The following is a 12,224-nucleotide window of genomic DNA, read 5'->3' as shown; positions in this document are numbered from 1 at the left end:
TCCGGGTGTCTGAGGACCTTCGGGTGATCCCCATGGGTGTTTGGGGGCCCTTGAGTGTTACCCACGGGTGTCTTGGGGCCCTCGGGTAGTCACCGTGGGTGTCCAGGTGTCCTCAAGTGGTCCCCGTGGATGTCTTGGGGTCCTCGGGTGGTCTCTGCAGGTCCCCGCTGGCCTGCGGTACCAATCCTGTGGCCAAAATAAATGTGTAATACATTGAAATAAATACACCCCCCTCCAACATATACAGTACAGCAGGCCTGCACAACTCCAGTCCTCGAGGGCCGCAAACAGGCCAGGTTTTCAGGATATCCGTACTTCAGTATCACAGAGAAAAGGAAACCTAGTGTGCAAGCACTCAATCACAGCTGAATGTATAGTGAATGTGTTAAAATACTTTATTTGTACCAATAAATAAAAAAGGGGGGTTAAAATAAAACGTATGTCAAACAGTACGTGACTTGGTCCGGGGGGGAGAAGGGAGCGATTGAACCAGGAAACACACCGAAAAAATAAAAAATAAGAACAATAATAGTGCAGTATGTCAATGCAATCAGGGATAAAAAATATATAATCTTGGCTCTGCAGAAATTCCTACTTAAGACACGTAGGATAAAGGTAAGCAGTGGTCTGACTCAGTCAGTGTAGATGAGGTTCAATTTTCAATGCAGGAAAGGAATCAAGATCAGGAGACTTTTAAACGGGGACCATGTCACTGTAGTATACTCAGATCCCAACCGGATGGAGTGTGCATGTAAAATATAAAAGGACTAATGGTACAGATCGCAGGGACAATTTAATCACACAAGCAAGAAAAGTAGGTAATGTACTTACAATAAGTACATACAATATGTACGTATAAGGGTATCGTGAGGCAGTAGAGTGCTGGTTCTAGATGGTACAGTCTCTTCCGTCTTCCCTCTAACTCCAAATCCCCGCAGATGGAATGGCGTCTGACGTCACTTCCGGTAGACGGGTGACGGCATCCGGCTAGAGGCAGAGGGAATAGGCAGCGACGGAACGGCAGCAGCTTCAGGCGTCTTCACTTGGTGGGCATCTGCAGCAAACTGGACAGGCTCCACGCGTTTCGCTGTGAGAACAGCTTCCTCAGGAGCAATTGCTTCCTGCTTTTATAGGGAATCTCTGCATATTCCCTGGAAGGTTGAGAAGTATTGTATTTTGGGATACACACTTTTATGTTATTTTTTCATCACATTTTTTTTATTGAGATATTTAGCACCTATTCAAATCACTTGGGTTCAAACAGTACGTGACTTTCATTGGTAACATAACTCAGGTGAGTTAAGTTGATGAATCGTATAGAGATCCCTAATAGATGTTCGGGATCTATTGCTATGGATATAGCTACCTATAAGTATAGGAATGGGGCCGTCAAGGGGCCACTGTTTAGATACCGTCCGGTCCCTTTAGGGACTGGGTCAGAACATATGTATGTAGCTTGCAATAATGCGTTAGTGATCTGTGGCAAAAATGCGGTGGTAGTGACAATCGCTGTGACCACCCAGTGTTAGTACATAGTCAGTAAATGCCCATACTCCTTGGTAGTTGATAGGTATATACTGATAGCGCTGTGGGCAGACCCGTGTAAGGGTTAATCCCACATCCCCCTCTTAGCCTGTAAGGTATTATAATGTGTGCTTAGAGATAGATATGTCTCCCTCTCACAGTATTCCGTAGTATGGCCAGATAGTTTTTATCCTGTATTCAGGTTAAGGCTCAGATGGTGGATAAAACTGTGAAGACATATATCTCCTATATGCTAGATGCTGCTATAGGGTTGCATGGTTAGACTCAACATTACATACATGCTTGTGCTATGTTCTGATTGTGTTTGTTGGTATTTTGTGTATATGAGTTAGATGTTTACTTACCTCTCTCTGCTGCTGATCTACATTTATATATACTCTTTTGCACATTTATTGTATTCTTTGTACCCGGGTAAGCCTTCACATTTATCCTGAGGGGTTCCATGTTATTTCCCCTCATGAAGAATGGTTTCCAAACATACTTCATATATGTATATAATTATGGGGCATTAACTTTGTTCTGTATATCTTTGGAGGGGATATTTTCTGTTGATGTTTTTTTAAATTGGTTTTATATTTGTGTATTCAGTTGTATACAAATAAATGGATTTTTTGATATTTTGAGCATAACCTTGAGTGCCCTATTTGTCCGTGGGAGTTTCCCTGCCTAGGTTTTTAGGTTTCTCTTTGCTATCGTCCATTTTGATTGCTCCCCTGGGTGCACCCCATCCTATTCTGTATTTTGGTTTGGTATTAGGATTTCTTATGGGCTTTGTGCAGATCCTTCCTCCCCCTTTATACAGTATAGGGAAGCAAGTGTCTTAGAATTAACAGCTCCGCGTACTACTCACGACTCACGTCTGGCTCCTCTAGCGAGCGACTCTCTGCAGTGCAGCACTTCCCAGCATCTGACGTCGTTGTTTACATAAGCCTCCGAGGACCAGCAAGACCACATCTGATTTCATCTCGTTTGCATGCAAGATTAACCCTACACTTGTCTTGGGTAAACCACTTCACCAGGGAATATATACAATCCACAGAAGGGATTGCCTTAAATAGCTTATCTAGTCACATGTCAAATGTTATCCAATCAGTGATTAGTTTCTTAATAAACATATATTAATACAAAAAATCTATTAAAAAGCAATCACATCTAATCTCACATAATAGTCATGTCCAGATGTATTCACAAGACGTGCAGACATGCGGCACTCAGGATATTTGAAAATTAATAGTACTGTACTATATTAGCTCATACTGGCTATGAATATTTAAAACCAGGCTGTGCTGAAAAGCTGTGTAAAAAGACAGGGGGTCCATGTTAAAGTGGATGAGAAGTAAAGAGTGACACACTGTTCTTATTTGCATGTCATTACGCAGAATCCCTGGCTGCAGTAGAAGCACTGTTTGCGAAGGCTGCGTTTATAGTTATAGCAACGTGACGTCAGCCGTCGCCATTGCTATTCCTGGTTATAGTGCAGGAGTCTGTACAGATGGCGACAGGGACAGTGGCGGAGGCGTGGCTGTGAGCGGTTCGACCTCATTGGCTGAACCGCTCACGTGCCCGAATGTCACGCTGCGATCACTGAAGATGTAAAAATCCTTTGACTTCCAGGGATCGCGACCGCGTGATGTCAGCCATCGCTGTCGCACCCACAGCGCACTGCATGTACTTGCTACGGCGCTGCACAACTCACAGTACATGAAGTACATACTATGCCATCTTTTTTTCTAATTTTATTATATCCGACAGTACATTATTTCGAAGACGGGTTTGTCAATAATAAATTGTAGCAGAAATGTAGATTCGTGCTCTGTTTCTTTGGAATTGAACTATAATAGAACACTACACCAGATGTGAAAAAAAATGAAAGGATCAGAAAAATTATGAAGGTCAGGCAGTAATGAAGTGAGGAGAAAAAAATCACCAGGAAAGATAGAAAGACATTGATGGAAAGTATATAAATACACAGACTCCCAACAAGCTCTGAGAAACCCTATAGATGGAAAGTATACAGAAAGCCTGAAAGGTCACATAGGCAGACATATAAAAAATGGATCAAACCCAGAGTGAATAACTACTGAGATGAAATCCACTTTTTACAAATAAATGCATAAAAAATTAGGTTTATAATAGACTTTTCCTTGGTATTGATAATTAATTTGATTTACTGAAACAGAAAACTTGTTTTGATGTAATTCTTTGCATCTGCTGCATATATAAATAGGTTTAATACTTGTACAGCTTTGATCACTAGCATATCTTTGTTGCCTAGGTATTCATAGCCTAAGATGGAAAATAAACAGATTTGACAGAGTTGTGCATAATTTCAGATTTAAGATGAATTATCTCTCCAGACTAAGACATTGGTGCATTCATCTTGTGTCCTTTCTGCCCCTTCAGGCATCAGTGACATTTATACAGACACAAATAATAACTTCTAGAGCATGTGTGCTCAATTCCAGTCTTAAAGACCCTCCTCCCTCCCTCCCTCCCAGCAGGTCAGGTTTTCAGAATATCCCTGCTACAGCACAGGTGGCTCCATCATTAACAGCTTCAGCACAGGTTGCTCAATCAGTACCTGCTTCAGGACTGGTGGCTCAATCAGAGGTGTAGTCTTTGACTGAGCCTCAGATTGAGCTACCTTTGCTGAAGCTGGTATATCCTGAAAGCCTAACCTGTTGGGTGGCTTGAACACTGGAGTTGAGCCGCCCTGTTCTAGGGCACGGCTGCAAAGTATCTTGTGTTTACTTGATTTGTGTTGAATCTTTCTTATACAATTGTCTTTTGTTTTCTCACAGGAACTCCACCTATTGCATGAAAGTTTCTATTTCCTTGGCAGTAGGGGACAATGACATTGGACTCTGCTATAATTCAAAGATGAAATACTTTGAAAAAGCTGAACTTAGCAAGAGCAAGGAAATCCTATGCCCCGAAATAGAAGATTTTGTTATGTCATATAGGGAGCCAGAAATCAAATGGTATAAGGTATGTACTGTATGAACTATGTATTTACATTATTTACCAAACCGAGGACATGAAATATATTGTGTGTTTGTGTTATAGTGAGATCCGCTACAACACGGTCTGGACAGGCTCCCGATTTAAAAACATCTCCATGTTTTTTTTAAGCTAAATGTTTTATAACATTCAATGCTTTATTGCTAACGGACACACAGGCACCTCCCACTGCATTTGGTGGATGCAAATAAGAATTTTTCATGGTGCAAATTCAGAAAAGTTTATATACAGAATAATTGAATAGTGCACATTTTATTATGAGGAACCTTTTAACAAATGTTGACAATACAAATTAGGTACACACACACACACACACAATATAAAAGGCACAAGAACCTAAATATTAAAAAATTGTGCCACATCAATAAAAAAGAAATAACTATAAATATATACAGCTGAACCCCGTTATAACGCGGTGCTCGGGGTCAACATAATGAGACCGCGCTATAACCGGGATCGTGAAATGGCCACCATGCGAGGACTTACTCAGCATCTGAAGCTCTCTCCTCTCTGCAGCTCTCACCTCTCTCCCTGCTTCATCAGGCTGCATCCACATGCGTGGCGCACATCTCCAAGGTTTTTTTTTTTTTTTATAACATTCAATGCTTTATTGCTAACGGACACACACACACATACACACACACACCACACACACCACACACACCACACACACCACACACACCACACACAACACACACAACACACACAACACAAACACACACACACACATAAACACACACACACACACACATAAACACACACACACAAACTTCCCTACACTAATAATTTTACGTGCAAGGAAAAATCAAGCGCAAATAATAACACAACAGATCAAACGTAACACAGATGATATACTATCCTTAATGAGTGCAGCTCCTGACGTAGAAGTCAAACCAAATTCAATCAGCAAATGAAGGAGAAACAGGTGCGCAAATCACATCAGGACATGTAAGAGAGAGGAAAAACACCAAATAGTGCAATATTGTCTACTTCAGCAAATTAGCTTCAATGCTGGAAGTTCTATAAAATTTGCTCTCACGTGTTTAATGTGAAATCAGAGCATTGTGGTTATTCAAAGTTACCAACTTATGTCTCCAGACAGGTACTCCAGACCCACATAGAGAGGGGGAAATTCCATATACAAAAAGAGGGGAAAAGCAAAATAGTATAGTACTGTTTTTAATGTTAAAAATACAAAGTATCCCACTTACATAAGTGCCTTTGTTTGAGAGCATTCAGACCACACGGGGTCACAGGGTCAGACAAAATATTCACAGCAAACAGCATCCGCTCCACGGCCATCACAGCAGGTACTGGGCTGATTAAAGTTGTCCTCCACTCCAGATGTCATCAACAAGGGCTCCTTTAGTGGTCACTGATATCACCCAACGCGCGTTTCCAATGTAAAGTCTTCCTCAGGGGATAATCTCCCTAAATGTGCAGTAGAAGCCTTTCAGTACTGTGCAGTAGAAGTTAAGTTTGATAATAGAGTCAATGACAGCACGCCAATCCTATGGTGTAGCAGGTAGAGTATCGCTACTAGTGTATGAAGGGTCGTGGGATCGATTCCTGCATGGTATGTTAGAATTTTTAATTATTATTTTAAATACTAATTTATAAATGATAAATAAAATAATAATGTATAAATATATATATGTATATATTATACATTATAATTAAAATAAAATAATAATTTTACCATACCATGCCATTATTGAACTCATGACCCTTCATACACTAGTCGAGATTCTCTACCTGCTACACCATAGGTTTGGCATGATGTCTATAATCAAACTTAACTTCTACTGCACAGCACTGCCTTTCATGCTAAAATTATTAGTGTAGAGGGGAGGTGTGTGTGTGTTTGTGTGTTTGTGTGTGTGTGTGCGTGCATGTGTGTGTCCATTAACAATAAAGCATTGAATGTTATAAAAAAACAAAACTTGGAGATGTGCGCCGCACACGTGGACAGATCCTGATGAAGCAGGGAGAGAGGAGAGAGCTTCAGATGCCAGGTAAGTCCTCGCGTGGTGGCCATTTCATGATTCCGGTTATAACGTGGTCTCATTATAATGACCCTGAGCACCGCGTTATAATGGGGTTCATGTGTATTTATATAGTTATTTATTTTTAATTGACATGGCACAATTTTTTTATTTTTAGGTTTTTGTGCCTTTTATATTGTGTGTGTGTGTGTGTGTACTTAATTTGTATTGTGAACATTTGTTAAAAGGTTCCCCTTAATAAAATGTGCACCATTCAATTATTCTGTATATAAACTTTTCTGAATTTGCACCTTGAAAAATTTCTAAGTAGAGCAGAATAGAAAAACGTCTTTTTCTATGGGAAACATTGACAGAAGTCAGAGATGGACAGATGGACACTTGTTATAAAATACTCCTTCTGTGGCACTATGGCCTAGATTTACTGAACTTCGATATTGATATCGCTGTTCGTTAATGGTTTAAAAAAAGTTATTTTTACAGATTAGTATCGAAAAGGCGTTACCGCCACAAAATATCGCCACATTTTTATCATCTACTCCAGGCTGGTGTTAGGCTGATGTAGGCGATACATACCATTGCCACTATTGACATAAGCAAGATAAAACTAGCCAACCTAGAATGAATGATACATACTGTACATATCATATTAATATAATTGGGATACTCATGGCTTAAAAATGGGACTACAATATAAGTGCTTTTTATTTGGAGGGCATGTGTTTGCAATGCATTGGTAGTCCCATGCATTAAAAGAGTTAAATCATGTTCTGCTGTGGAGTTTTGAGAAAAGGCCTCATACATTACACTATGGTAGAAAATTGTGACACATACCGGTAATTAACACAGGCTTCTAAGAGTTAAAGCGTATTTATATCGCTTTTTATGTCATTTATTTAATGCTGAATTACAGCTTTTTTGGTGGATGCAAATAAGAATTAAAATCTTCACCCACTTATGAGTACATCGTTCTTAGTAAATATAAGCAGAATTCAGAACAAATATTGCTGTGATCCCAAGTATTTTTTAACATGCATTTTTTAGACAGAAATATCAACCTTTACTAAATCCAGGCCTAAGGCGGAACATTCTTCAGATGTTGGGGACGCTTGCGTTAGATCTGTTTAGCCATATTCCCAGATCCAAGTCCCATTGTTTTTAAAAGGGTTCTGCTCTTATTTCTGCAAAATTTGGCACTCTGATCAAAAATTCCATTTACGGATTGTACATGCTGCTCAGGACACACGGTATAAGGGTAAATCAATGTAAATCATTTACTTGTGTTTGTACTCTCTGTCGTTTGATACATCATTAGTGGAGGAGTGGAGCAAAGGAGCGGCATGATCAGAGATAAAATTGTTTATACACCATCTTATATTCAATTTGTGCAACATTATTTTGTTTGTCAGTTGTTTATCAGTACTGTATACTGTATATAATATTACCATGCAATTTCTCTTTTCAATGTGATGACAGCAAATGCATGCGCACAGTACAGTAAATTAAATACATGTTTCCACTAGTTCAGGTATGGACAACTCAAGTCCTCAAGCCACCAACAAGTAAGGTTTTCAGGCTATCACTGCTTCAGCACAGGTGGCTCAATCAGTGGCTCAGTTATTATGACTGAGCCACCTGTGCTGACGCAGGAATATTTAAAACCAGAACATAAAACAGAGACAGAGCTCAGTGCACATCCAGTGAAACTCATACACGGTACAGTGCCTAAATATATATGTATAAATATCTATTAAATAAAATGGTCTTTCAGTTTAACATTTTTGGCCAAAATTGTTGTAAGCCCCTGAGCCACTGCACGGCAGACCACATTTCCAGGGGTCCCTAACACTAATATAAATTCTTAATAACCTGTGCAATACCAGGAAGAATGATTTATAATAAATCTGTCAATATTAGTTGCAAAGTTCTAAGTCTGATTGAAGCTTTTAATAACCTGTACATTACCAGGAAAAGCACTCTGTATTAGATTTGTCACAACCATACTGCAAGCAAGCAAGTTCCCCTGAGTGGGAGATGCCATGGAGTGAGCTTTAAACCATTTAAATGTGGGAGTGGGTAAGCTTCAATTAGGTAGGAGGTTGCCACCCTCCAATCAGCCAAGACTAGCTGAACAAGATTTTTTTTGGTTTTAAATATATATTGCCATGCTCAGTAGCACTCCTCTGTGACACTCATATGCTTATATATATATATATATATATATATGTTGTGGTTATTTTGGGGGTTCAATAGAAGCTTGTTAGGTGTCCAGTATGTTTTACAATTCCTGACGCAGGAATATCCTGAAAACCTAACCAGTTGGTGGCTCTTGAGGACTGAAGTTGGCCACCGCTGCTCTGGTTGTTCTGAGCAAGAATTTAAAAGGCATCTGCATCATACAGTATATTTCTATATTTATGTTTGTATGTTATATTTATGTTTGAACGCTGAGCTGTTTCTTGAATTGTTTGAATTGACGGGATTGAGTCATATCACTTTGTTCCGTTCTATTCAACATGGCACATTAAACGTGTTTGTTGTAATGAAGAATGAAGTGCAACAATAACAGCACCTAGAATATGACACTTTAATATTGCCTATGAGAGATCAAGTCCCAAACTATTTCACAGTTTAAATGGATCATGCCTTTAAATGCACACTCTACTTTTCAGCTGGGCAACAATGGTTTCTTGCTCCATATAGAAAGAGAATAGTTATATGGAGGACATTTTTTTTTAAATCTCTCTCAAGCTTGATGCTCAAAATAAAGCTTAAGAATCATCGACACACCTAAATATCCCTATACAGTATAGATACTTATTTCAGATCTATTGCAAGTATGAACTGTAGCATTTTACATCCCATCATCCTTTACAGTTCATAGTATAATTATTGCCATTTATTTATATTAGATTTTAGTCGATGCAAAGGCCCATTTTTACTTAAATGGACTGGACAGTGCCTCACAGTTTAGCACTACTACAAGACAAGTGATCTAATACTGGTGGCTGCATCGGTATTACAAACATGTTTTGGATGACACGGGTCTTTTGCTATAATGCTTTAATATGTATATCCAGTTTTCAATACAGTCATATGTAACTGAATATTATCGCCCATATTATTCACTAAACAAGTCTATACTGTAAAACACTTACATTATAACCCATTAACTTGAATGGACCTTATGGTGTCTTCCAGCCCGGTAAATTGTCTTATGGCATAGCACTGCTTGGTATATATGGTCCTACAGATCTTTGATGAACAAAAAGGAACATTCTAATCCTCAATTTTTGTTTGCTTCAGAATTAAACAAATATATGCAGGAGACACACATATTTCTCCTCTTCTTTCTTTTTGAATTCAGCATTCCATGTTACTGGTAAACAGAAACATTTTCACATATACAGTAGGGATCCTTTCTATCTGTATATTAACACATGCAAAAATAGCTGAATTTGTAAGTACATTTGGTATGTTGATTTTTTTGTAGGCTGATTTTTTCCTGCATATTTATTGATATGCAGTCTTAAATATGTAAGAAATGTTAATATGTGAATGTATTTGCTAACCACTTATTGTAATTACAAAATTAAATACTGTACTAAGAGAAGCAATTATCCTATTTTCCTTATTTCGGTAATAAATTAATATATTCATAATATTTTTCTAAAAAAAACAAACAAGAAAATATTTTTTTTAAAGAGCTTTGTTACCATAGTTTTATGACAATAAGACTCAGAATAAATCAGAATTATGAACACGTTTTGACATTTATTTCTGAGTATACTTTGTATTTACTATTTGTACACTTGAAAAAGAAACCCATATGTTTTTGTTTTTTTAAAGCTTTACACATAGCTACAGCATGAAAAAGTTGAATGTTGGTATGCTAGAAAGGACTGCAACCTACATCAAATCTATTTTGTACAAGTGTGCCTCAAATGGTGTAAATATACGTTTATCACAATAAATGGAAGGGCCCTGTTTTTTAATGCTACATGTTTTGAATTTGTTTTAACAGGAATGCAAAGCAAAAACATGGAGGCCAAGCATTGTTTTCAAAAGGGATACCCTTGTTATCAGGGAAGTTAGAGAAGACGATATTGGAAATTATACTTGTGAATTGAGATATGGAGGTTTTATAGTGAGAAGAACAACAGAATTAACAGTAACAGGTAATTGCAACGCCTCTGCTCACTTTTCACATAATGTACAGATTATATGAGGGGATTGCCTCCCTTTCTTTTGGAGTGTGCTGCACTCAGTTTGTAATGAGTGATGTGTACAATGGATTAAATGGCAAACATTTGTATCAGCTATGACAGTTTAGTCCAAAACTGTTCCTATGTGAACAATGCAATATTTCATACAATGCTATTACCTTTTTCAAGCGATAAAATTAATTACTATGAGCCCTGTTTTATGTTCTGGTGCTTGAAATCCTTCATTTATTGCTTTAAAAGTCTGTAATCCTGTAGTTACATCCAAGTAAATGGCAGTTTTCTTTGACCGGCGGCTTCAGAGTACATTTAGTCAGCGCCTTAAGAGTAGTCCAAGGCAGCAGCCGTTCAGGCCATTACCAAAGGAAAATCCCATTGACAGTAACAGAAGTCTTTGTCCAATAATGGCCAGAATGGCTGCTTCGGCCTACAGATGTACCATGTATTATTGCTCCTGGTAGCGCATTGTAGGCACACACAACGCGCCACCGGCAGCAGACAATATTGTCTTCGAAATAGGCATGTGTGATAAAGTGGTAGGGCTAACGCATTATTGCTGCATATTTGATGCCAAATGTTCCCATTGCTAATAGTTTTGATCTGTCTCCTTGCACAGTTTTCTTGACTTGCACATACCACATCATGTTGAATTGTTAAGGAAAGTTGCCTGGTATTGAATACCTAAAATGACAAGAAACTCTGACGTTTGTAAAGATTTTTTTTTTTACTGAGCATATACATACTGTACTATGTTACTCCTTCCTCTGCAGTTGCAGATTTTTTTCAACTTCATAATAGCAGTATTGAGCTGTGTTAACATTTTTAAGATGTCATTGAAGAAATAACTTTTTTTCCAGTGACAGCAGTTTATTTATGACAAGTTTAGATTCACCCTAAGCTTACAATTTGCTGCAGAGGACGTTTTAGAATTTCTTCAAATCCAGCACTAAAAAAACCTGATAATCGCCACTGGTTATATTGCCTGTGCTTGTTATAATGTTGTTCCCAATGCAATGATAATAAAAGGAGATACTTTGATAATAATGTATAATGCCCACCAATCAGATTAATGTAATTGCTTTAGTTTGTTCACAATTCTAGGAATCAACTATGTTCCATAATTCATCACTTACAGTATTGCTTCAGAATTTTTCTTATACATGAAATTCATTTATTTTGTGAATGGGGACAGTTAATTATTGTTTGGTGATTATGCAAAATGATAAACATCAATATATAATGTTTAGCTGTATCTACTAAACAGGCAGGGTGAGATAATGTCCATTTTTTATTTGATTCATATCAGTGTTTCTGTCAATTATCTTTTTTCACTACATAATATATGCACTTTAGCAAGCACAATCTTAATCTTTAGGTATTCACGGCCTAGTTTGCTATGATGTATGTTCGCTGAGTATATATTTTACCTACG

General features: G+C 38.0%; 1 protein-coding gene across 1 annotated transcript in view; it reads left to right on the top strand.

Annotated features, from left to right (window-relative positions):
• The window catches only part of IL1RAPL1 (interleukin 1 receptor accessory protein like 1), a 1,561,353-nt gene that overhangs the window by 900,500 nt on the left and 648,629 nt on the right, over nt 1-12,224 (top strand). Inside the window, exons 4-5 of the mRNA XM_075594263.1 lie at nt 4,347-4,533; nt 10,594-10,747. Of these exons, the coding sequence (XP_075450378.1) occupies nt 4,347-4,533; nt 10,594-10,747 (341 nt within the window). The remainder of the gene's footprint in view (nt 1-4,346; nt 4,534-10,593; nt 10,748-12,224) is intronic.

Source organism: Ascaphus truei, chromosome 3 (genome assembly GCF_040206685.1).
Source record: "Ascaphus truei isolate aAscTru1 chromosome 3, aAscTru1.hap1, whole genome shotgun sequence".
Taxonomy (NCBI): Eukaryota; Metazoa; Chordata; class Amphibia; order Anura; family Ascaphidae; genus Ascaphus; species Ascaphus truei.
This window is presented reverse-complemented; position numbering and strand designations above follow the sequence as displayed.